General features: G+C 43.0%; 2 protein-coding genes across 4 annotated transcripts; one reads left to right on the forward strand and one right to left on the reverse strand.

Annotated features, from left to right (window-relative positions):
* Positions 1 to 493: 493 nt before the first annotated feature.
* Positions 494 to 11,672, reverse strand: LOC129129739 (uncharacterized). The gene is made up of 9 exons (XM_054647782.2): positions 11,213 to 11,672; positions 10,979 to 11,060; positions 9,740 to 9,893; positions 8,850 to 8,995; positions 5,293 to 5,469; positions 4,167 to 4,280; positions 2,870 to 2,956; positions 1,907 to 2,054; positions 494 to 1,548 (listed from the first exon to the last, which is right to left on the reverse strand). Exons 1-9 carry the CDS (start codon positions 11,221 to 11,223, stop codon positions 1,517 to 1,519), a joined length of 951 nt encoding a protein of 316 aa, XP_054503757.2. The 5' UTR covers positions 11,224 to 11,672; the 3' UTR covers positions 494 to 1,516.
* On the forward strand, positions 11,362 to 24,681 carry SLC35E2B (solute carrier family 35 member E2B). Of its 3 annotated transcripts, XM_077190277.1 has the most exons (10): positions 11,363 to 11,499; positions 12,384 to 12,605; positions 14,020 to 14,542; positions 15,442 to 15,577; positions 16,434 to 16,561; positions 17,406 to 17,526; positions 18,660 to 18,713; positions 19,409 to 19,481; positions 20,498 to 20,643; positions 22,195 to 24,681. In XM_077190277.1, the coding sequence occupies exons 3-10, from the start codon at positions 14,227 to 14,229 to the stop codon at positions 22,433 to 22,435; spliced, it is 1,215 nt and encodes a 404-aa protein (XP_077046392.1). In that variant the 5' UTR covers positions 11,363 to 11,499; positions 12,384 to 12,605; positions 14,020 to 14,226; the 3' UTR covers positions 22,436 to 24,681. The 3 variants fall into 3 exon arrangements, with proteins under 3 accessions (XP_054503747.1, XP_077046392.1, XP_077046394.1); XM_054647772.2 differs by lacking the exon at positions 12,384 to 12,605 and having other exon boundaries at positions 11,362 to 11,499; XM_077190279.1 differs by lacking the exons at positions 11,363 to 11,499; positions 12,384 to 12,605 and adding an exon at positions 11,606 to 11,758.
* Positions 24,682 to 25,619: the final 938 nt, after the last annotated feature.

A 25,619-nucleotide genomic window follows, 5' to 3' on the forward strand; every position in this document is an offset into this window, starting at 1 on the left:
CTGAGGGAAGGACTGCAAAGGTTTTGTTGGGATGTTTTAATGTTTCATTCTTCCAGCAACAATCCCTGCTCCACTGGCACTTGTGGGATGAAGTCAGGGGCAGCTGCTGCTCTGTCAGCCCCTGCACACATTGAACCCCTAAATGCCTCCCTGGGGCTGCACATAAAGGGGATTTGATTCAGGTTTAGGAGATCAAGATGAGAAAAAGACATATTTGTAACAGAGGTTGTGATTTAGATGGTGAGGATGAGGGGAAAAAAGATTACAGCAATTTTATAGAATCCTTGTAAATCTCCCTAATAAGCTGTAATAAATTTTTAATTTTAATTGCTTTTTGCAGTGTCCAGCTGCAAATAAAGCTGGGTCTTAGGAGAAGTGCAGGCAATGTCCACAGCACCCAGGAATTCCAGTCCCAACCTCTTCCCTGTCCACTTTTGGAAGGGATTTCCCATTTTATTGGTGCTGTTCCATGGGAAATAATTATCCAAACACAAACTGTGCTTATGCTTTATTACAAAATAGCCAGTAGTTAAAGGTTCCAGTCAATAAAATACCAAACTTTTAAATTACAATATCAAAGGCTTAATTGTAACAGTCCCCCTGGTATGAAATGGCACCTTGGTTACACTGAGGGAGGGGTGAGCTTACAGGGAGTATTTTCCATGTGAAGCTGGGGTTAACAAAACCAAAAATAATGGAAATATTCTGAAGGCAGAGGAGGAAAAGCAGCCTTAGAGAGGGGACACCACTGTCACCAGACCAGCAGGGCTGGAGCTGCTCTGCAGGAGAGCCAGGCTGGGCAGCACAATCCCCTTCTGAACCCAGCTACACAAGGTGGGTGTGCAGATTTCCTTCATGTTTGTGTCTGTGCAGGCAGAAAGCACTGAAGGAGCAGCATTCCCCACTCACACACAGGTGTGTGACCCCTGGGCTTCCAAACTGCAGGGAAAGGAGTGAAAGGTGCTTGGTCCCAGCTGGGAATTTCCCAAACAGGTTTTGCTTTTTAAGCTCTGTCCCACCTGCCCTGCTCCAAGAAATGTGGGACACCTTCCTGCCCTCCATCCTGGGACACTTTAGTGCTCCAAGAAATGTGTGACACCTTCCTGCCCTCCATCCTGGGACACTTTAGTGCTCCATGAAATGTGTGACACCTTCCTGCCCCTCCATGCTGGGACACTTTAGTGCTCCAAGAAATGTGTGACACCTTCCTGCCCTCCATGCTGGGACACTTTAGTGCTCCAAGAACCGTGGGACACCTTCCTGCCCTCCATGCTGGGACACTTTAGTGCTCCAAGAACTGTGTGACACCTTCCTGCCCTCCATCCTGGGACACTTTAGTGCTCCATGAAATGTGTGACACCTTCCTGCCCTCCATCCTGGGACACTTTAGTGCTCCAAGAAATGTGTGACACCTTCCTGCCCTCCATCCTGGGACACTTTGTGGCCACCCTGAGTGCAGCTCCTGGGGCAGCAGCTCCTGGGGTGGCTCCGCTCCGTGGGAGCTGCACAGGGAGGCTCAGGAGTCGATCCTTCCATAGGAGGAGAACACTGTGGGAAGAGAGGGAGCTCAGTCAGCAGCACTGCAGGGCCCTGGGGAAAGGAGCCTTGGGTTGTGTCACATCAGTGTCCCTTCCCTGTGGGTGTGACAGGAATGCTGCAAGTGGACAGATCTGCTCACACTGAGGTGATTCTTTGGACAGCAGCAGACTTTGCTCAGGCTGGCATCAGCTTTCTCCAGATGTGGGAAAGCCACATCTGTCCCACCCAACCCCTGAGCTCTGGCAGCCTGGGAATTCTGGGGCTGCAGAGCTGCTTGATTTGGGATCTGTTAAGGATTTTCCTGGCCATTTCCCTGTGAGTGGGGCAGAACAGGCTCCACTTTCCCAGAGCATTTTTGGGTACTTACTTCTCTCCCTCAGCCCCTGCCCGAAGCTGCGGTAGACGTGAAGCAGAGCCCAGAACAGAACAGATTTTATTGTGACAGAAATGCAGGAGCCAGTGATGAAAGCAGCTTCCAGGGTGTAAGAATTGCCCTTGCCCCACTCCCTGATCACCTGCAGGAAAAGGGAGACACCAAAGCATCACCACTGCTGCCACAAAGCCCTGAAGCCACAGCGTGCAGCTGGGATTCTGACAGGAGTCACCAGGTAGGAATTGTGGGGAGAGGAAAAAGAAAAACCCAACAGGTCACTTTGGAAGCATTGGGATTTCTGATTTCATGATGTTCAGACAGTCCTGCTGTGCCCTGCCAGCTCCAACAGCCTGGAACAATGGGGAGCTGCATTTGATAAATGCATCCCTGGGGCTGGGGTGGGAGGGATGAGCAGCACTGGCCCCTCTCAGCATTCCAGCCCTGCCCAGCATGGACAGCCTGGCTCCCCCTGCCCTCCTCTCACACACCTTGTGGGAGGTGTTCATTGATAAAGGTTTTATCAGGGTTACAGAGCCAAAAACTGCCCCAAACTGGGGTTTGCTGGGCTTGCACTGCCTTGTTTTGGCTACAGCAGGACAAACAGCTGTGGGTGCTGCTTAGAAATTCTTTAAAACACAACAGCTGAGCCCTGGTCAAATGCTCTGGCACCACCTGAGGCTTGTGTGAAGGAGGGGAGGCATTTCTGAGGAGTTTTGTATCTTGAACAAGAATTTGTTTCATTTTCCCCTCATCATTCTTTGCAGGGACTCCCAGAGCCTCTCCCTCCCATGGGTTCAGGAGCAACTTTGACTTCATCCCTGTGCTGAAAGTTGATCCTGCAGAGGCAGGATGGGCTCTGCTCCCTTGAAAGCCAGCAGGAGCTGCAGGGAAGGGTAAAGGAACAGCCCTGGGCCCTGAGGAGGAGGAGGGTGAGAGCCCCCAGCCCTGCTCCCTTACCGTGTAGAGCAGGTAGATGAGATAAACCACCTCAGGCACGTTCTGCACCAGGAAAACCCACACCAGGGGTTTCAGCTCTTTTAAAATCTGCAAAATAAGATGAGATACAGCTTTTTTAAGGTGCTGTATATTCTAAAAAAGCTACATAGAGTTGATTTTTCATAGCATTCCAAGTGTTGGCTAAGCTGAGTCCTGAATTTCAGCTTTGCTCTGCATTTCCCTTCTCCAGCTGAGAGTTTCACCAGGAAATTCAGGCTCTGTTTTCCCTGAGCTGGGCCAGGAGTGATGATGGCTCTTCTCTCTGGGCACACTCATTTTCTCTAGCAGCTGAGTCTTTTCACAGGTAACAGACTGAAAGCTCCCTGTGGCTTTTCCCCCACTTTTCTTTCTGCTACACAGAAGTGCAGTCACTGAGAGGGAAATGTGGGAGAAGCAAGAGGATTGAAGTGCCAGGAGAATTTAATTTCACAATTCCCCAGGGGCTTGGGGAAGAAGAAAGGGGCTGCAGCAGCCCTGGGCTGGGAGGGCAGGTCTGAGCAAAGGAAGGAAAAGCAGCTGAGCCTCTGGGGCTGGGAGCAGTGACTGTGCCAGGGTTAGGATTGGATTTGATGCATCTGATCAGCAGCAGGTCCCCCCAAACCCAAAACTGATGTGTTTTAAAAGCACAATTTTAGCAAGAAAGCCATCAAAAGACACAGGGAGCTGTACTTCAGGAATTGGTGTGAAAGGCTAAAGCAAACACCTCAGCAGCCTAAACCAACATCCACCCCCAAAAACCCCTCAACTGCTTCCTGGTAATAAAACCCTCCCTACCTGATGTACTTTGGCCCTGATTCTGCAATCATTCTTGGAAGAGAGGCTCAGCATTTCAGAGGAGCTTCAGTCTGACATGAAAAATGTCATTTCAAGTTCACAAATCCTTAGGTTAACCTGGAAACTGTCCCTGAGCTTGGAAGGAGATGGCCCAACAAAGGACCCCTCATCTTTTTGGTGTTGTTTCCTAAGGATTTAAGGCCTGGAGAATTGCTCCCAGCTTCACCCAGCCTTGGCAGAGAGGCAGAAATATTGAATTGTGTGATCCTCCAGATTTCACTGATCAAGGATGAGACCAAAACCATCCCTCAGAATGACCCAGTGACAAAGGTGACTTTGTTTCACTCCCTGTGCTCAGCTCAGACAGATCTCAACAAAAACCTGGCTTCACTATTGCTGCTGCTCTGCTTCCCTCCATGCTGGCTCCCTTCCCTGGGCAGAGCCAGGGCCTGGCTGTCCCTGTGTCCCTGCAGCTGCCACTCACTGCGGTGACGCCCACGGTGACCTTGAGGCAGCCCCAGACGATGCCCGAGGCTGAGATGATGTTGTGCAGCAGGGAGACCTCGTGCAGGCTGAGCAGGAGGATGCACAGGCACAGCTGGGGGAGGCAAACATTGCATGAAATCATTCTTGGAAAGAAAAAACCTGCCACAAATTCCCTGCAACAGCAGCTCGGGTCTAAAAGCTGAATTATTCCTCAAGCAAGGGCAGAAATCATTCCCTGTGTAACAGGGCAGGTAAAGCACAGTAAATAAGGATGAGGGGTGCTAACAGCAGTTACAGGTCTTGGGCCCACTTCCCCCAGCTGTAATTTCATTTTCTGTCTCACTGCCCTGCTGGGTGGGTTCCCCTCTCCCACTCCAGAATCATTTCCTCAATGCAGGAGTCTGGGATGGGCAGGAATGGCCTTGCTTTCTTCAGGGTGTGTTGGAGCTCCTGGATGCAATTGTTTAATGGGTAAACTCCCCCAAAATAAGTTCCTTTTGTGCAGGACACTGACGAAATCTACTTTGATTCATTCTGATGGGTTTTAGCTAAGCTATGACAAACACATGGAGCTACAACCATTATTAAGTTAATATAATGTACCCATTATTAAGTTAATATAATGTAGCCATGATATTTTCTGAAAAATCCTTCCTTAAAGATTTTTTTCTCCTGAGAAGCTGAAAGGCCTCAATAACAAAATGTAAACATTGGTTATCTGCTGCTGTGGAATGCAACAGGTAAATCTAGTAAATTAGTATTTCTTGATTAGCCCATGTTGGTTGTTTCTAATTAATGGCCAATCACAGCCCAGCTGGCTCAGACTCTGTCCCAGCCACAAACCTTTGGTATCATTCTTTATTATTCTATTCTTAGCCAGCCTTCTGATGAAATCCTTTCTTCTATTCTTTTAGTATAGTTTTTATATAATACATATCATAAAATAATAAATCAGCCTTCTGAAACATGGGAGTCAGATCCTCACCTCTTCCCTCATCCTCAGCCCCCTGTGAACACTGCACAATATCAGAAAGGTAAGAGAGGGGTTGATTTTGGAAAGGAATAATTCAGCTCAGCCAGCCCAAGATATCACCAAGAAGAGGGAAAAAAGGGAATGTCTGTACCTGTGCCTGCAGATCAAAAGTGAGCATGGAGAAGCAGAGGTTGAGCATGAAGTACTGGGCCTGGAGGCTCTCCAGGGCTCCCCCCACCCGGAACGCCATCATGGACTGGCTCTGCACCAGGAGCAGGGCACAGAGCACATCGAAGGAGCCCACCAGCAGGATCAGCACAAAACGGGCCTGAGGGGGGAAAAGCAGGGACTGGCACCAGGCTGGCACCTGGAACCCAGCTGGGAACACTCAGGAGGAGCAAACCCTCCACAGAGACTGGCTCTGAGTTCCCTGCTGGACAAACCCTTCCCAGAGCCAGGCTCTGAGTTCCCTGCAGGACAAACCCTTCCCAGAGCCAGGCTCTGAGTTCCCTGCTGGACAAACCCTTCCCAGAGAGTTCCTGAGTTCCCTGCTGGACAAACCCTTCCCAGAGAGTGGCTCTGAGTTCCCTCCTGGACAAACCCTTCCCAGAGCCAGGCTCTGAGTTCCCTCCTGGACAAACCCTTCCCAGAGCCAGGCTCTGAGTTCCCTGCTGGACAAACCCTTCCCAGAGAGTGACTCTGAGTTCCCTGCTGGACAAACCCTTCCCAGAGAGTGGCTCTGAGTTCCCTGCTGGACAAACCCTTCCCAGAGCCAGGCTCTGAGTTCCCTGCTGGACAAACCCTTCCCAGAGCCAGGCTCTGAGTTCCCTGCTGGACAAACCCTTCACAGAGCCAGGCTCTGAGTTCCCTGCTGGACAAACCCTTCCCAGAGAGTGGCTCTGAGTTCCCTGCTGGACAAACCCTTCCCAGAGCCAGGCTCTGAGTTCCCTGCTGGACAAACCCTTCCCAGAGCCAGGCTCTGAGTTCCCTCCTGGACAAACCCCTCACAGAGCCAGGCTCTGAGTTCCCTGCTGGACAAACCCTTCCCAGAGCCAGGCTCTGAGTTCCCTGCTGGACAAACCCTTCCCAGAGCCAGGCTCTGAGTTCCCTGCTGGACAAACCCTTCCCAGAGTGGCTCTGAGTTCCCTGCTGGACAAACCCTTCCCAGAGAGTGGCTCTGAGTTCCCTGCTGGACAAACCCTTCCCAGAGCCAGGCTCTGAGTTCCCTGCTGAACAAACCCTTCCCAGAGAGTGGCTCTGAGTTCCCTGCTGGACAAACCCTTCCCAGAGCCAGGCTCTGAGTTCCCTGCTGGACAAACCCTTCACAGTGGCTCTGAGTTCCCTGCTGGACAAACCCTTCCCAGAGCCAGGCTCTGAGTTCCCTTCCCCACTGGGGACAGGGGGTTCTCCATGCTGGACTTGCAGAATTCCAACTAACACAGGTTTGTGGCTCTTTGTATCCACCCTGCTGGAATTAACACTCACTTTAGGACTGGATTTGATGCATCTGATCAGCACCAGGTTCCCCCCAAACCCAAAACTGATGTGTTTTAAAAGCACAATTGTAGCAGGAAAATTCCTGCTTTAAGAACAGGCTCAAGTGGCAAAATGTCCTTCAGGGTTACTGTCACATTCATGTTTTCTGGAAAAATCCCTTCAGCCAGGGTTTTTCTCCTGGGAAGCTGAGAAGCCTCGGAGAAAAAGGAAAACAAATCCTTATCTCATTTGCTTCTCCTGATGTGCTCCTTCAGAATGTGTTTGGGGATTGTTTACCCACAGGTGAATGTTTTATTGGGTTCTGCTGGGAGCTGCTTTCACTCCTTGACTCAATCTGTGCCTGGACTCCAGAGCCAGGAGTTTTCATTTTTATCTTTTTAGCATTCAGTAAGTATCCTTTCTGTATTCTTTAGTATAGTTTAATATAAAATAACAAATTAGCCTGCTGAGAACATGGAGTCAGATTGATCACTCCTTCCCTGTCTCATAAATACAACAGGTTACACTGATATGAAAATATTGATAACTAGAAATGATTCTGGCTCAGGAAGCACAGTTACAGTAATCCAAGTTACAGTTAGTAAAAAAAAAACAGTAAAAAAAAAAAACAGTTTTACAGTTACTAAAAAAAACAGTAAAAAAACCCCTAAAATTCCTTTTCACATCCAGAGCAGGCTTTACTTTGAAGTTCTTGTTTAATACTTAAACTGATGGCTTGGTTGTACATCTTAAAAGGAACCTGCACTGCTTTGATGCCTTTTCCTTATTGGCCTGACCAACCCAGCCTGCTGCAGGTAAAGTGTGTTTAACTGGGTGATAAAGAGACTGAATGGTAAAGAAAATGAATGATAAAGAAAATGAATGATAAAGAAAATGAATGATAAAGAAAATGAATAATAAAGAAAATGAACTGGCAAAGCTGCTTTGCTCCTCTCCCTGCCATTTCTGAACAGGAATTTTTGGATGACCTCACAGCTTTTGGAGAAATATGGGATAAAAAGAAAGCACTTCCTGGAAGCACAGCAAGGGGGAATTTAATGCCAAAGCTTAGTAAGGGTTAGAATACAATCCTTTAATGAATTTTACTGCTAAGAAATGCAAACAAGATAACCTGGGCTGGCATCACTTTCCTTGCAGGTTCCCAGAAATCTCATAAATCACATTTAAGAGCCCTGGGTAATGCCTAGCCTGGGTTAGATTTGTTTACTTCAGCCAGACATTTCACAGAGGGAGGGAGAGCTGAAGCAGGGCAGGTGAAGTGAAGGACAAACTCTGCAGTAATTTTGTGTAATTCTTTGATATTTCTGTTATTGTTGGGTGCTGCCATAAGGAAACTCAGAGATCAGCTCAGAGAAGATTTGCACTTGTGGCTGTGCATGTTTTGTTGTGCAGTAGGGATAACTAAGCCTGATTCTCTGTTATCAGTAACAAAAATACATAAAACCCACAAAAATACAAAAATAAATACAAAAAACCCACCAAATTTTGTATTTAAAATACAAACATTTAAATGCAAAAACTACAAATAAATACAAATATATAATATATATATTTCTATCTATTAGATCTATCTGTATATTTATATCTATATATATTTTTATCTCTATATATTTCTATTATATACAATATATAATATTTCTTATATATGGGATATAGCAATAGATATGTATCTGTTATATCTCATATATGAGATATAGTAATAGATATAGATGTAAATAATAATATACAATAAATAAACAAAATCCTAGAAATGCAACATATAAATAAAATATAAAATAATATATAATAAAACAAATATATAAAATATCATAGAAATTATGAATATAATATGATATTTATCATATCATATATGAATTTAATACAGAGGTAAATATAATAATCATATGCAAAATAGTATATATAGTATAGATAATAGTATATAGTATATACAATAAAATAATATATAGTAATGTGTATTAATATAGAATAATAAAAATAATAGAAAAATAAAATTTTTAAAAATCATAATAGATGATTAAAATAATGGATTTTAATAGATAATAATTTTATATATAATATTTGATTTTTAATATAAATATATAAGAAATAAATAAATCTATCTATATAAAATAAAGTATGCTCTGTGTTACCACAGCCATCCTGCCTTCCCAATGCTGAGTTCCAGCCCCAGGCAGTTTGGGAAGGCAGAGCTGAGGAGGAGCAGGGACTGACCAGGAGCTGCTGTTTCTGGCCAGCAGGGAGCAGGGTGAAGTTGATGATGGAGCGCAGCATCAGCAGCAGGATGGAGAGCACGAACACCACGAGCTCCTGGCGGTTCTCCTGCAGGATGCCCCTGCTCACATAGTACACACAGAACACTGGGGAGAGAGGGAATGTCAGTGCCAGCTCCAACTGGGCAGAACTCCCAATTCTGCACCAGAGCCAAGGCCCAGAGCGGCCCTCAGGCTCCTCGCTCTTGGTTCTTACCAAGGTCAGGTCAGTAAAACACTCCCTGCTGTGTTTAGCACACAAGAAACTAAATAATTAGGTATTATTAGTTTTTTATTATTATTATTATTATTATTATTATTATTATTATTATTATTATTATTATTACTATTATTATTACTATTGTTATTACTATTGTTATTACTATTACTATTATTATTACTATTATTAATCTGAACATCCAGTATCTCTTATATAAGAAATTTCAGTTGCTGCTCGATCACAAGATTGTATTATTAGTAGTAATAGTATTATATTTCATTATTATTCTCATTATTATTTTCAATATTATTTTCATTATTATTTTATTTTCATTATCATTATAAGTTTCATTATTTTCACTTTCACTATTATTATTTTATTTTCATTTTCATTATTTTCATTTTCACTATTTTTTCATTATCACTATTGTTTCATTTTCATTATTTTCATTTTCACTATTATTATTTTCATTATTATTTTCACTACTATTATTATTTTCATTATTTTAGTTTCCATTATCATTTTCATTATTTTCATTTTTATCGTTATTTTCATTACTGTTTCATTATTTTTACTATTTTAATTTTCATTATTATTTGCACTATTTCCTCCACCCAAACTGGGTTTCTTACCAGCTCCAACCAGCTGAATAAAGGAAATGGTGAAATCCTCCTCAGCCTGGCGCACCAGAGTCTCGATGGTCAGCCCTATGACACTCAGCAGGGACAAAATAGTGACACAGAAGTAGATCTTCACAGGGAATGAGAGCTCTGAGCATGGTTTTATCTGTAAAGGGAGAAAATTCTTTACCACATCACACAGAATGAACTCGTTGATATTCCTAAAAATCACATTGAGGTAAATGACACAGGGCAGGGTTTCCTTTGGGAAGAGAAACTCCACTATTGAACTGAAACCCCCAAACTGCTGAGGAAGGGGGAAGTGTAACTTTATTTCATAATTAATCTCAGCCTAGATCGTCCTGTTTTATACCCAGGACTATCTAGGCTGAGATTAATTATGAAATAAAGTTATACCCACAGCCTGACTTTGTGCCTCACAGGCCATGGTGTTAGAGCTCACCACATGGACACTGCCCACATACACACCTGTCAGAAATAACATTTTCCCCCACTTTCACTTTTAGAAAACTGTAAATACAGGATCAGCGTTCCCAGGAAGGCAAAGTCCTTCTCTTATTTTATTAAAATACTTCAGGTGGAGCAAGATCCTAGCAGAGATTTAACACTTGGTTTGTTCAGCTGGAGGAGACTGAGGGGGACCTGAGGGGCTGCAGGGACAGGGACACACCAGGGAACCCCTGGAGCTGGGCCAGGGGGGTTCAGGTTGGATTTTGGGAAAGGTTCATCCCCCAGAGGGTGCTGGGCACTGCCCAGGCTGCCCAGGAATGGGCACAGAGGCTGCAGGAGCTGTCAGGGGTGCCCAGGGAGGGATTTTGGGGTGATCAATGATCCTGAGGGTCCCAGGAGCTGTCAGGGGTGCCCAGGGTGGGATTTTGGGGTGATCAATGATCCTGAGGGTCCCAGGAGCTGTCAGGGGTGCCCAGGGTGGGATTTTGGGGTGATCAATGATCCTGAGGGTCCCAGGAGCTGTCAGGGGTGCCCAGGGTGGGATTTTGGGGTGACTGAGCAGACCCAGGAGCTGATCAATGATCCTGAGGGTCCCTTCCAGCTCAGGACACTCCACGGTGCTGTCAGCAGAGCTGTGCCAAGCCTCGGCGAGCGGACCTCCCTGCTCCACCTAACTTCGCAAGCGGATTTAAACCATGTTTTTCCACACAGCCCCCGCCCCGGGGCAGAGAAGCGCGGAGGACAGCGGCAAGCCGCCCGCAGCAGCGGCGATGTACTCACGGGGCCGCAGGGCGTGGGGATGAGCTGCCGGTGCCGCGGGGTGAGGTTGGGCAGGCTCGGCCCCGCCGCAGTCGCGGCGCCGCTGTGGGAGAGAGAGCGGGGCCGTCAGGGGCCGTACCACCCCCACCGCGGGGGGGAACCGCCCGCGACCCCCCATCCCCAACACGGGCGCCTCCGGGGGAGCGCGGGGAGGCGCCCCCGCGCCGCGCGTGGTGCGGCCCGGCCCGCCCGTACCTGCCGTCCATGGCGGCGGCCGCGGGCCCTACATGGCTGCAGAGGGGTCCCGGCTGCGCTTCCGGGGCCGGCCCGCCTCGCGTCACTTCCCCGGCACGGGCGGGAAGCGCTGCCGGGCTCCTCCCGGGCGGCGGGGCCGCCGCGCTCCCGCCCCTCTGCCCCGGGGGTCCCCTCGGCGCTGGGCAGCCCGCCCGGCTCGATGGAGGGGCGGCCCGCGGCGAGGCGCTCTGCGCGGCTCTGCGCGCCCCGTAACCCCCGCGGCTCGGCTCGGTTTCCTCGTGCTTTGGGTAAAATGGCCTCCCCGCCGCCGCGGGGACAAAGGGGCGAGCCCGGGGCCCGGCGGTGCGCGGTCGGACCCGGCTCTGCAGCGCGGGGCTCCGGGCACGGCAGGGGATGAGCGGCCGGAGCCCGGCGCTGCCGGAGCCCGGTGTTACCCAGCCCGGTGTTACCCAGCCCGGCGCTGCCGGAGCCCGGTGTTAGCGGAGCTCGGTGCTGCCGGAGCCGTGGGAGCGCCGGGGCTGCGGCAGCAGCGAGCGCGGAGCGCAGGTGCCGGCCGGGATGCGCTGAGGGACGGAGGGAGGGATGCAGGGATGGGAGCGGCGGACGGGCCGCAGAGGAGGATCCGATCCGGGCCCGGGCAGGGCGATCGCCGTGCTGGGAGCCCCTGGGCCCGAAGGATGGGCCGGAAGGGTCTCGGTGCTCCCGGGAGGGCTCCGAAGCCGCTGCGGTGCGGGGGATGCTGCGGGAGCTGCGGGCACCGGGGATGGGGATGGGGATGGAGCGCGGTTGGGAATGCTCGGGCAGTGGGTGAGCAGAACCACCGCTGGAGTGGCACAAAGGGCTGAGCTGTTCCAGTCTTTCAGTCTCTTCTGGTCTATTTGCGGTGTTTGTAGCATCTTGCATGCTCTCGTTGCCATTAGCGAAGCGGTGTTAAAGAGCGAGGCTTGCTCAGGGTGCTGGATTTTGTGCTTTTGCTGCAATGGGAGCAATGTTTGAGTGACCTTTAGCATAACAGATGAAGGGTCATGGACACAAACCTTTGGTTTTTCACTGTCACAGCAACCTCAGCTTCTCCAGCCCTTGCAACATATTTCAGCTTTAGTTTCTATTTGTGGAAAGCCGACTTTCTAAAGTTCTCCGTGGATATTTTTTCCACTATAATTTTTACTAGGAGTGGAGTTAAGAGTGGGAGAAGGTACGAGCAGAGTGAGAGGCACTCGCACTGCTGGTTCTTTGTGAGTAATCCAAGAGAAACAACTGCCAACCATTGCCACGTTTTCATCTGTTGGTAAACATCAGCTGCTGGTTGGCCTTGAGGGAGGAAGACTGAATTAGTTCCAGATGGAGAACTCTTTCAGCCCATTTAGACTTTCCAGTTGATTAAAGCCAGCAGGTCAGTAATTTAGGGGAGTAATTTTGTTGTTGTTTGCTGTTCTGCTCTGTGCCGTGCGTGGAATCAGTGATATCAAAGCTGATATCAAAGCTGATATCACAGCGCTGCTGAGGGTGGGGCATTGGTTGTGCTTAATTAACTTGTATAAACAGAAAAAACCCCTCTGATAATTAATTAACTATTTGGAATGTAGAGGGGTATTTTTTTAATGACCTGGAAAAGGAGGAGGAGGAGTCAAGAATCCATTTTTCTGAGCAAATTCTCTTGGAGAACGTGTCTCTTTTTTCAGAGTTTTGTGCTAAAACTGGGTTAGCACAGGTTTGTGGTTTAATGTGATCATTTAATGTGATCACTGACCATTCCTCAGTGTGCTGCTGGCATGAATTCCTGGAAAAACGGGAAGAGATAAGGGCAGGGGGATGGAAATCTTCAGTGCATGGCTGTAGTAACCAGAGAATGTGAGGAATGGAAAATTTCACATTTCAAGCAGCTGCTGTGTTAGGATACTGAGACTGACACCAGATATTGAACTCCTCAGTTCCTCTTTGTGATTTATTTGAGGTGCCACACTGGGCATTTAAAAAGCATTAAAAATAAAACCTTAACTAGAATGAACTGGTCAAAAAATCAGGGCAGGTGCAGTAGCTCTTGTTGGATCTCTTGTATTTCTCTTTCTTTCCCAGGGTGGTTTTCTTGTTCCCTCTGCTCTGCTACTGTAACTTGCCACATTTTGTGTGATTTGTAAAAGGAAAATGCTCTGCTTGCAAATCATTTAATGCTTTTGCTGCCAAATCTGTTAAAAAGGCTTTAAGAATTAGTTGCACGTGCTAATATTGGATTGGAAGGTGTAGCAAAATGAGGAATGTTGCATTATTCCCATGTAATTTAATAGATAACCACTCTGGAAAGCTCTTGGACGTATTTCCCTGCTTTTTTCACCTGGATACATTTACCAGGGTAGCCCTGGGATTACTGGGAGTTACAGCCCTTGATTATTGTTCTCTTTGGCTCAGGCTGATTACAGGTTAATTAATCTGAAGGGCAGAGGTTCCTGCCTGGATTTGCTGGGCTGGGAAGATTTTTCTGGGGAGTGTTTCAAGCCAGACTGAGATCAAAGGCACTGTGGAATCTGGAAGAGGAGTTAGTTATAATTGGAAAGGCTGTGTTGAGGTGCTCCAGAGGGAAAAGGACAGAAAACCACAAAGTCTGGTGGGTGGGTGGGTGCTATTTTAGAATAAAAAACCTCCCTAAGATTAGTTCTTTCTGCTTAATCTTGGCATGAAGGCATCAGGAGTTCAAAATCCAGCCAGAGGGATTGCAGAAGTCTCTTTATCTTTCATGCAGTGCTGTCTTTGCTGCATTAGGGATATAAAATGTCACACATCTTATTTTTTCCTTTTTTTCCCCCCCTCAGGCAGAAAACATGGAGCAGCCCACATGAAGGATCCTGTGGAGTTCCTATTCCCACAAGATGTTCTCTGAAGGACCAAACCCAGTTTTCCAGGCCCCTGGGAGATGAAGCATTGACCACATGACGTTTTTATTTCAACAAGTGCTTTCCCAGCCTTGCTCTGCGTGAAGGACCAGGAATATTTGGAAATCTTGATTTCTTCACCTCGCCATGAGCAGCGCCCTGACCCCAGAGGCCCCGAGCCCTCCCCAGCTGGAGGAGAAGCCAAAAGGGAAATCCCTGTTCCAGCTGGGCTCCCTCTTTGCTAACAGGAGTGAGAAATTTGTGATTGCTCGCAGTGACAGCTTGCCAGAGGAGAATGTCCTGAAAATCACAATCACGGAGACCACGGTCATCGAGTCTGACCTGGGCATCTGGAACTCCCACGCCCTCATCTACCTCACTCTCTGGTTCTTCTTCAGCTTTTGCACTCTGTTCCTCAACAAATACATCCTGTCCTTGCTGGAGGGAGAGCCCAGCATGCTTGGTACCCTGCTTTTCCTCAATTCCAGGGGGAAATGGGTTTATGTAATGGAATGGGAGCCCCAAAAAACTCCCAGAGTATTTGGGTAATGCTGGCAGGAACAGGGTGGGGTTTTTGGGGTGTCAGTGCAGGGATGAATTGGGCTGGGAGATCCCTTCCAGCTCAGGATGTTCCATCATCCTCTGATTGATAATTCCAGATTGTCCCATGTAAAACTGAGGGAGAGAATGGTTCAGTTGAAGTGAAAAATGTTTGGTTTGGAAGGTGCAGGGAGGGATCTTGCTGGGAACTTGGGATTTTGGCCTTTAAAGTTCCATCATCCTGTGATTCACAATTCCAGATCATCCCATCTAAAGCTGAGGGAGAGAATGGGTCAATTGAAGTGAAAAATGTTTGGTTTGGAAGGGATCTTGGGATTTTGGCCTTTAAAGTGGTTTCTGACACTGTCCTTTCCTCCACTTGCTGAAAGATGAAATTTTCCTTGTAGAGGAGCTTTAAGAGGAAAAAAAAAAAAAGTAATTTTTTAGTTTTTCTCTGCTGGAGGGTTTAACAAAAAGTCAAATTTTGAGTAAATTGTTGATGCTCCCCAGAGCTGTGCAGTGCAAGAATTGCCTTTGGTGATCTCTGTTATCAATGGCCTAAAATATCAACTAAAATATCAATATTTTAGTTCTTTTTTTTTTCCTCTTCTTCTTAAGAGGCAAACAAAGAACACTTTATCTGTGAACCAGGTTTATAAACATTGGGTTTATAGAAGCAAAGGGCTTTTGTGAGATGATATAAAACATACACTGCCAAAACCACCACAGAGATGTTTGTCTAAGAGATTTCCTCGTGGCAATTCATTTGTTGTGTCCCAGCTTGGGATCTGACTGGATTTCCCCTCTCTGATCCTTTTTCAGGTGCTGTTCAGATGCTTTCCACCACCTTCATTGGCTGCATCAAGATGTTTGTCCCTTGCTGTCTGTACCAGCACAAGACCAGGATCTCCTACCCCCCAAATTTCATCATGATCATGCTCTTTGTTGGATTAATGAGGTGAATAAAAAACATTCCCTGCTCTATCTTTGCTAATATTTCTGCTTTTTCACCCAAAGTTCTGTTCTTGTGTCCTCCCCCCCTAAGAAATATCCCACAATAATCTTATTTTCATTTGCTGTTCCTTTACCCAGATGTCAATTTTTTGGCCCATTTTTTCAGGCCTCACTTCTATTTCCATTTATTTTCTTGTTGCTCTCTTTTGAGGCTGATGTTTGTTGAGTGCATTAATATTTATCAGCCTTTTGCCTCAAAAGTCATCCAGGCTATTCAAATTTATCTTTTGAAAAGTAAATATTTGCTGGGTGCTGGGGTTGTGTTAGGTTGTGGTGGAGGAGGGAATAAAAATGCCTGGTTTTGTTTCCTCTGCCCTGCAAAACTGATAAAGAAAATCAAATAAGTGATAAATTCAATTAATTTCAGAGTTTGAACTGTGGTAATTATGTAGCATATCTAATTTACACTAAAGATGGATAACTGCAGATAAGGTTTCCTTGATGAATTTCTGCTTCTCAGATTTTCACTCTTTGAACTGAACCTGTTGAAAACTTGGACTTAAAAAATGGTCACTTGAACCTTGGAGGGTGTTAAAAAGTAAATTTGTGTTCTGGAAATCCACTCTGCAGCCAAAGACATTCCACACTGCCCAAGGGTGCCTTTATTTGCTTTAAATAAATAAAGTTTGAGCCTCAGTTGAAAGATCTGACCTTGCAGGGGCAGGAGAAATCACAGAGCAATTCTTGCTGTGCTGGGTGTCCAAGAGTAGCTCCTGAAGCATCATTTTAATTTCTTCTGGTGCACTCACGAATTCATTCATTTTTCAAATGAATTTCTTGTGGTTTTTCTCCTGCTGCAGATTTGCAACAGTGGTGCTGGGGCTGGTGAGCCTGAAGAATGTGGCAGTTTCATTTGCAGAGACTGTGAAGAGCTCAGCTCCCATCTTCACTGTCATCATGTCCCGGATGATTCTGGGGGAATACACTGGTGAGGCTGAAATGAGATTGCAATAATCTCTTTTTTATGGGCTGTGGTGAAAGTCTGGCCGCTGAAATTAATAAAATATAATAAATAGAACGTAAGAATATCATATATTATGTAGATATTCATTTTTCAATATTCATTTTTCAATATTCATTTTTCAACAGTCATTATATATTATATAATATATTATGTATTATATATTATATGTTATGTATTATATATTATATTTTACCACATAAGACGTATTATATATATTATATATTACCACATAATACATATTATCTATATTGCACATTATATATTACATATTATCTATATTACATATATTTTACCTATTATATATTACATTTTACATATTATATATTCCATTTTATATGTTATATATATTATATATTGCATTTTACATGTTATATAATATCATGTTATATCATTATATCATGATGGTACATCATTATATTGTATAATATCTAATCATACAATATTTTATACTATATTTTATTATATTTATAATATGTAATATATAATATATATTATAGATACCATATGTTATATATAATATATGACATATGTAATATGTAATAAATTATATAGATAATATGTAATATATAATATTATATATATATTATTAAATATACAATATAAAATATAATAAATGCTTCTAGAAGAATCTCCAACAAGTAGAATTAAAAGGATTTGGTGGAAGGGGATTGTTGTTATTTTTGCTGTCAAGAAATGATTGTGGCTTGAATAAACTGAATTTCCTCGTGGCCCTTTTTCCTTGCTGTTGAGAATTCCAAATTCTCCCAACCACAGAAGGAACCGGTGATTTTGTCCCTTGTCCCTGCAGGGCTGCTGGTGAATCTCTCCCTGGTCCCTGTGATGGGGGGCCTGGCTCTGTGCACGGCCACTGAAATCAGCTTCAACATCCTGGGCTTCTCTGCAGCCCTGTCCACCAACATCATGGACTGGTGAGCAGCTGGGGCCAAGGGCACGAGCAATTCATGGAATTGGGAGAGGAAAGCAAAGCCTTTAACACGGCTCATTGTGGACACTGCATTGAATGTTGGTATTGAAAATGGGCTTTTAATCAAGTATTGTGAAAAATTAGAAATTATTCTTAGTTATTCTCTTGTGTCTGACAGCATTATTGAGATTAAATAATAAAGCTTAATTAGGCTTAATTAAATAAAAACTCCTTTCTGTGCTTGTAGAAAGAGTAGAAACATTTATCCACCTAAGAAACATAATTTGTAAACATTTATCCACCTAAGGAACATTATTTGAGAAACATTAATCCACCTAAGGAACATTATTTGTAAACATTTATCCATATAAGGAACATTATTTGTAGAAACATTTATCCATATAAGAAACATTATTTGTAAACATTTATCCACCTAACAAACATTATTTGAGAAACATTAATCCACCTAAGGAACATTATTTGTAGAAACATTTATCCATATAAGAAACATTATTTGTAAACATTTATCCATATAAGAAACATTATTTGTAAACATTTATCCATATAAGGAACATTATTTGTAGAAACATTTATCCACCTAAGGAACATTATTTGTAGAGACATTAATTCACCTAAGAAACATAATTTGTAAACATTTATCCACCTAACAAACATTATTTGTAGAAACATTAATCCACCTGAGGAACATTATTTGTAAACATTAATTCACCTAAGGAACATTATTTGTAAACATTTATCCACCTAAGAAACATTATTTGTAAACATTTATCCACCTAAGGAACATTATTTGTAGAAACATTAATTCACCTAAGAAACATTATTTGAGAAACATTTATCCACCTGAGGAACATTATTTGTAAACATTTGTCCACCTGAGGAACATTATTTGAGAAACATTTATCCACCTAAGGAACATTATTTGTAAACATTTATCCACCTGAGCATTGATGAATTGATTGATTTGTCCTAATTAAAACACAGCTAAATGGTGGATTTTAATTTTTTTTTTAATATTTCTAAATTTTTCATTTTAAAAAATTGCTTTTTTTTTTTTTACATTTAAAAAAATTAAATTTTTTTGTTAATATTTAATTTTTTTTTCTTTATCTTCTCTAGTTTGCAAAACGTCTTTTCCAAAAAACTGCTCAGTGGAGATAAATACAGATTTTCGTAAGTATTCAGAATATTTCAGGTTTGGTTCTATTAGGGATGCATAAATAAATAAAATATTTATCATTGTATTGCACCAAGGTGTAAATCTCATCACTTCTGATGATTTTATCAGGGTAAGAAAACTCCCCTGAGCTCCCACTGCAAGTTTTATAATCAGCTACAACTCCCAGAAATAAATATTTAAAAATAGCAACATAAAAATTGTTAATATTTATATAAATATCTATATATTTATATAACTATGTATGGTTATATATAATTGTAGGTATTTATAAAATATTTATATATATTATATTAATATTATTAATATATAATGCAAATATTTTTAAATGATTGTATATTAAATTTTGAAAGATGTTACAAATATTTAAAAAGATAAATTCAAGCCCCCAAAATAATATTTTCACAGCAGTCAGTCTTTACTCTGCAATCAGAAACCATCCCTAACATTGCTGGGTTTGCAGAAAACTTTTTAACTCTGGAACTTAAACCAAGAGTAAATTCTTGTGCTAAAAACCTCCTTTAATAACATATTTGTATTTTACCATGAAATAAAAAGCTGCTTTTGGTTTTTTGGGCCTTTCAGCTTCAGTCCCTGAGAGCAACCCTCTGTCTTTGCTTTGGAAAATGAAGTTTTAATTGAATATTTTTTTTTTTTTTTAAAGTTTTAATATTATTTTTCTCCTTTGTAGAGCCCCAGAGCTTCAGTTCTACACAAGTGCTGCTGCTGTGGTTATGCTCATTCCAGCTTGGATATTTTTCATGGTAATTTAAATTCATTATTTAATGAATTTAGGGATTTTTTTAAAATTAATTTAGGTTTTAGGTATTTTTAATTGTGAGCAGAATGTGCAACAAAGTTTAATCTTAATTTTTACCTTTTATCCTTCCCATTAAAAAAAAAATTTTGAAAAATTAATTTTTGATTTTTTAAAAAAAATCAGCCTGAAATATAATTCATCCAGTATCTGCAAGAGATTGCAAAAAAGAGAAATTTATAAAAGAAATAATTTAAAATAGACATGAGTTCATCCAAAAGCCTGAATTTATATCAGAATTTTTGGGTTCAAATCATGATTTTGTCTCAGTGCATTTGAGCTTTGAGAGAAAGACTTGCAAAGAAAATCTGGAATATTTGTTGGGTTTTTTTTGAGATTCATGTTGAGCACAGGAATATCAACTCTGAAAGCAAAATTTTTTTGGAGAAAAATGACAGGATCTGAATGTCCTGTATGTTTTAGGTTTTATTGGGCTAAAATTCAAATGTAAAACTCTCTCTGCTTCCAACAGTTGGGTGGAAAATCACTTCCAGATTTTTCTCATGATCTAAACAATTAAATTCCTTTTTTTTTCATTTTAAGATGTGCAATTTTTTAATTTTTTTGTAGAAAACATTACAGGGTCTGAATGTCTTTTTGAGACTTAAATTTCCTGTATGCTTTAGGTTTTATTGGGCTAAAATTTAAATGTAAAACTTTCCTTCCAACAGTTGGGTGGAAAATCACTTCCAGATTTTTCTCATGATCTAAACAATTAAATTCCTTTTTTTCTTTTTTTTAATTTTAAGATGTGCAATTTTTTAATTTTTTTCTAGAAATCATTACAGGGTCTGAATGTCTTTTTGAGACTTAAATTTCCTGTATGATTTAGGTTTTATTGGGCTAAAATTTAAATGTAAAACTTTGCTTCCAACAGTTGGGTGGAAAATCACTTCTAGATTTTTTTTTTATGAACTAAACCCTTAAATTCTTTTTCTGTTTTTGTATTTTTTGGTAATTTAGGACGTGCCTGTGATTGGGAAAAGTGGGAGAAGCTTCAGCTACAACCAGGACATTGTAATCCTGCTGCTGATTGATGGGGTCCTGTTCCACCTGCAGAGTGTCACAGCCTATGCCCTGATGGGCAAAATCTCCCCTGTCACTTTCAGGTAAAATTCAGCTTTATTTTCTATTTTTTCATCAGGAACATTATTTAATTTTCTTTGATCAAAACCACTGGTTTGTATTTTTTGATCAGGTCACATTATTTTCTATATTTTTTTTTAAATCAGAAACATTATTTTCTATTTTTTGGTCAGGAACACAATTTTATATTCCTTTTCAGGAATGTTATTTTATGTTTTTTTTTGGCCAGAAACACCATTTTTATAATTTTTTGGTCAGGAACACTATTTTATATTCCTTTTCAGGAACGTTATTTTATATTTTTTTTTTTTTTGCCAGAAACACCATTTTTATAATTTTTTGGTCAGGAAACATCGTTTTCTATTTTTTTGTCAGGAACATTATTTTATATTCCTTTTCAGGAAGTTGAATTTCAGGTGGTGTTTTAAAAAAAAAAGGAAAACTAAAGATATTTTGCAAAGAAATTAATGAGGTAAATCACAGCATGGCTGGGGCTGGAAGTGGAATCTGAGGTAGTGTTAAAAAAAAAAAGGAAAATTAAGGTATTGTGCAAGGAAATTAATGAAGTAAATCACAGAATGGTTGGGGCTGGAAGTGGAATCTGAGGTAGTGTTAAAAAAAAAAAGGAAAATTAAGGTATTGTGCAAGGAAATTAATGAAGTAAATCACAGAATGGTTGGGGCTGGAAGTGGAATTTCAGGTGGTGCTAAAAAAAAAGGAAAATTAAGGTTTTTGCAAAGAAATCAATGAGGGGAATCACAGAATGGTTGGGGTTGGAAATGGAGTCTGAGGTGATGTTTAAAAAATCAGGTAAAACTTCAGGTGTTTAGTGAAGAGATGAATGAGGGGAATTCCAGGATGGATGGCGATGGAAGTGGAGTTTCAGGTGGTGCTAAAAAAAAAGGAAAATGAATTTTTTTTGCAAAGAAATCAATGAGGGGAATCATGGGATGGTTGGAGTTGGATGTGGAATTTCAGGTGGTGTTTGGGGGCAAGGCCGACATTAAAGCAGATGTGGGATGTGGCAGAGCTGCCGTCCCTTCATGTCCCCTCACGTCCCTTCATGTCCCCTCACGTCCCCAATGTCCCCTCATGTCCCCAATGTCCCCTCACGTCCCCTCAAGTTCCTAATGTCCCCAATGTCCCTTCACGTCCCCAATGTCCCCTGCTGTCCCCTCACGTCCCCAATGTCCCTTCATGTCCCCTCACGTCCCCAATGTCCCCTCACGTCCCCAATGTCCCCTCACATCCCCAATGTCCCCTCACGTCCCCTCACGTCCCCTCACATTCCCAGTGTCCCCAATGTCCCCTCACGTCCCCAATGTCCCTTCATGTCCCTTCACATCCCCAATGTCCCCTCACGTCCCCAATGTCCCTTCATGTCCCTTCACATCCCCAATGTCCCCTCACGTCCCCAATGTCCCCTCACATCCCCTCACGTTTCCAATGTCCCTTCACATCCCCCATGTCCCTTCATCTCCCCTCACATTCTCCATGTCCCCTCACAACCCCAGTGTCCCCTGCTGTCCCCTCACATCCCCTGCTGTCCCCTGATGTCCCCGCTGTCCCCGCAGCGTTGCCAGCACTGTCAAACACGCCCTGTCCATCTGGCTCAGCATCATTGTCTTTGGGAACAAGATCACCAGCCTGTCGGCCGTGGGCACCGTCCTGGTCACCGTGGGCGTCCTGCTCTACAACAAGGCCAAGCAGCACCAGCAGGAGACCCTGCAGAGCCTGGCCATGGCCCCACAGCCCCCAGGGCCCACCGAGGACACCGAGCCCCTCGTCCCCAAGGAGCTGGAGCCCTATGACTGATGGGTTAATTAGAAACAGCCAAGCGTGGGTCCATGGAGATCCTCTTGGATGGGCTCGTTCCACAAATCCTCCTGGATGGGCTTGTTCCTCTGAGTTCCTCAAATCCTCCTCTATGAGTTCCTCAAATCCTCCTGGATGGGCTTGTTCCTCTGAGTTCCTCAAATCCTCCCCTATGAGTTCCTCAAATCCTCCTGGATGGGCTTGTTCCTCAAGTTCCTTTGAGTTCCTCAAATCCTCCTGGATGGGCTTGTTCCTCTGGTTCCTCTGAGTTCCTAAAATCCTCCTAGATGTGGCTGTTCCTGAAATCCTCCTGGATGTGGACGGATGTGGTTGTTCCTCTGGTTCCTTGAGTTCCTGAAATCCTCCTGGATGTGGCTGTTCCTCAAATCCTCCTGGATGGGGTTGTTCCTTAGGCTCCTCTGAGTTCCTCAAATCCTCCTGGATGTGGCTGTCCTCTGGTTCTTTGAGTTCCTGAAATGTCCTTGGATGTGGCTGTTCTTCAAACCCTCCTGGACGTGGTTGTTCCTCTGAGTTCCTGAAATCCTCCTGGATGTGGTTGTTCCTCTGAGTTCCTGAAATCCTCCTGGATGTGGTTGTTCCTCTGAGTTCCTGAATTCCTCCTGGATGTGGTTCTTCCTCAAATCCTCCTCTCTGAGTTCCTGAATTCCTCCTGGATGTGGTTGTTCCTCTGAATTCCTGAATTCCTCCTGGTTGTGGTTGTTCCTCTGGTTCCTCTGAGTTCCTGGCAGGTCTCATCCAGGATTTGAAGCAGAAAGGAGCTGGGAAGGATTCAGGAAAACCTGAATAGCCCAAAGAGAGGACCTGGAACGTGGCAAACTTGGGCTTTGTTGTCTTTCCTTAACTCCAAATTGTTGTGTCTTACACCAGATCACACCCAAGCCTGTGCTGCTTGGTGTCCTGTGGGAAAACAATTAAAACAATTCCTGTTTCCTCCCCATCCAAACAATGTGAAAATGGGGCCCCACCACTGAATTCTGCTGGCAGAGGGGTGCAGTTGGTGCCTCGTGGAAGTTTCTGGATGTTCTCCCTCATTCCTGAGGTGTGGTGCAGAGATGGAAGAGTCCAAGGAGGGAATTTGTCCCACTCGGGCCTCACCTCAAGCCCTGAGGGCCCCCAAACCCTGCAGAGCTCCAGGAACATTGTGACAGCACAAGAAGGGATTTTTGGGGTGGATTTTGGGGTGGATTTTGATTTCTGTGCAGGGCAGGAGTTGGACTGGATGGTCCTTGTGGGTCCCCTCCCACTCAGGAGATTCCAGAATTCCAAGAGGGATTGGAATTCCCACCCTTTCCCAAAAAAAACCCCAATTTTATTGAAGCAAACTGTGGGAAATGAGCTGTGGTGAGCTCCTGCTGCTGGCTACAAATCCAGGATTTGTGGTGGTTTCAAGTGTAAAAATGTAATGTGGAAATATTGCATTCTGATCATTTATTGACAAAACTGAAATGCAAATATTCACACACATACCCTGTGTAAATGGAGTGTTGAATTCAGTATTTGTAGTTGCTTAGAGGTAAAAAAAAGCCACTGAAAATTGTGGTGGCAAAGGAAGCAGGATCTCTGTATTTCTGTAAAAAAATATTTTGTTGTTTTAATTTCATTTTTTTATGCATGAGGCAAGAAATTGATGGGTTTTTTTATATTATTTCTAAGAGTGCAACAAAAGGCTGCCTTTTAGAAACTCAGGGTTATGAGTCTGACCTGTGTGTAAAATATCTAATTTCTGGTTAATAAAGAAATCTCAGATGCATCTGTGACAGATGGGAGGGATATTAACCATAAACTGAGGCAAATCTTTATTTCTGCTGCTTTTAAGTTTCCTTTTTTTTTAAAGGAAATTTGTTTTATGTGGTAGATCAAAGATTAAAAGTTCATTTTCCTTTTGAACAGTCAGTTTTGACCAAAAACCAAAAGAAGCACACATGTAGCTACAAAAACATTCACATGGAATTTTTGGGAACAAAATTTAAATTAAAATGAGTGCATTTTAATAATTGAAGGTTGGAGCATGGATGTATAATGGTAAAAATAATGGTTATCAGGAAATTACAATTGGAATTCCTGTAAAATCACATTTCCACACCTCAGTGGCTGCCTGGGGCAGATTCCCCAAAGATCTGAGGGAGAAAAATGCCAATTTTTTCATCCTTGTGTATGTGATATGTCTGTGGTATTTTGTTTTCTTTTGTACTCCTGTCACTTTTATAAAAGCTGTGGACTGTGGAGCTCTGTGGTTTTTTTAAATTTCTTTTCTGCCAAATACACTGAGATTTTTGAAAGTGTAACTAAAAAAAGGAAAACCGAAAAAAAAAGTGTGGTTTGTGTCGTATTTCTGCTTTAGGTGGCTCTGCTCTCACATAAATCCCATCATTTAAAATTATTTTTTAAAATTCCCAGCAGGTTTTTGTTTTTCTGTGATCCTGGGACGATTTGGGATTGGGATTTTAACCCCTCCTGCTCTACTGGGCTTTGTTCCTTTGTGGATTTTTCTTTGCCATCTTTTTAGCCTTTGCTTTCCTTCAATTAAACAAACCAAAAGCCTTTTTATTCTCCAGTCAGACCAGTAAATCTTCTTTTCTCTTGTGTAAACAAGGAACTTTTTGCTCTTTGTTAAGAATTTTCCACCCCAGCTCTTCCTGTGACAAAAAAATCGAATTTTTGGGAACATTTTAGAGTTTCCCTGCATTTCTCATGGCTACACCCAGGTACCTGTGATGAAGATGAGCTCTGAAGCTGTGCATTTTATTTATTTTACATTTTTAATTCACTCAGAGGGTGTTTGTTTTCCTTAAATATGGATTCCTGGTACACTGAGGTGCAGGTGGAAGGTGTCACAGCACTCCCTGTGCTTCTAAATTCTCATTATTCCAATTATATCCCATTATTTCCCGTTTTATATCGTTATTTCCCCTTATATTCTCATATTTCCAATGGGGGATGGATAATTAGTGATTTTAGAGATCATAATTAGGGATCTTTGCTGTTCTGAGCCGTGTCACCTCTGCCACCTCCTCCCTCGCACTCTCACTCATTTCCATGTAAGAATTGCAGCTTTTTGGTTGGAATCAAATTTATTCAATCACATTCAATAAAATTTAATTTATTCAATCAAATTTAATTTATTCAAATTTAATTTATTCAATCAAACTCCGCGCTTTAATTG

The sequence above is a fragment of the Agelaius phoeniceus genome, chromosome 24 (genome assembly GCF_051311805.1).
Source record: "Agelaius phoeniceus isolate bAgePho1 chromosome 24, bAgePho1.hap1, whole genome shotgun sequence".
In the NCBI taxonomy this organism is placed as follows: domain Eukaryota; kingdom Metazoa; phylum Chordata; class Aves; order Passeriformes; family Icteridae; genus Agelaius; species Agelaius phoeniceus.

Coding starts and splice junctions, on each gene's coding strand:
- SLC35E2B (XM_054647772.2), top strand. CDS start 14,227: ATGAGCAGCGCCCTGACCCCAGAGGCCCCGAGCCCTCCCCAGCTGGAG. Junction 17,527..18,659: donor TCCACCAACATCATGGACTG/GTGAGCAGCTGG, acceptor TATCTTCTCTAG/TTTGCAAAACGTCTTTTCCA. Junction 19,482..20,497: donor CAGCTTGGATATTTTTCATG/GTAATTTAAATT, acceptor TTGGTAATTTAG/GACGTGCCTGTGATTGGGAA.
- LOC129129739 (XM_054647782.2), bottom strand. Junction 5,470..8,849: donor GCCAGAAACAGCAGCTCCTG/GTCAGTCCCTGC, acceptor TTCCCCCCTCAG/GCCCGTTTTGTGCTGATCCT. Junction 2,957..4,166: donor TCACCGTGGGCGTCACCGCA/GTGAGTGGCAGC, acceptor CTTATTTTGCAG/ATTTTAAAAGAGCTGAAACC.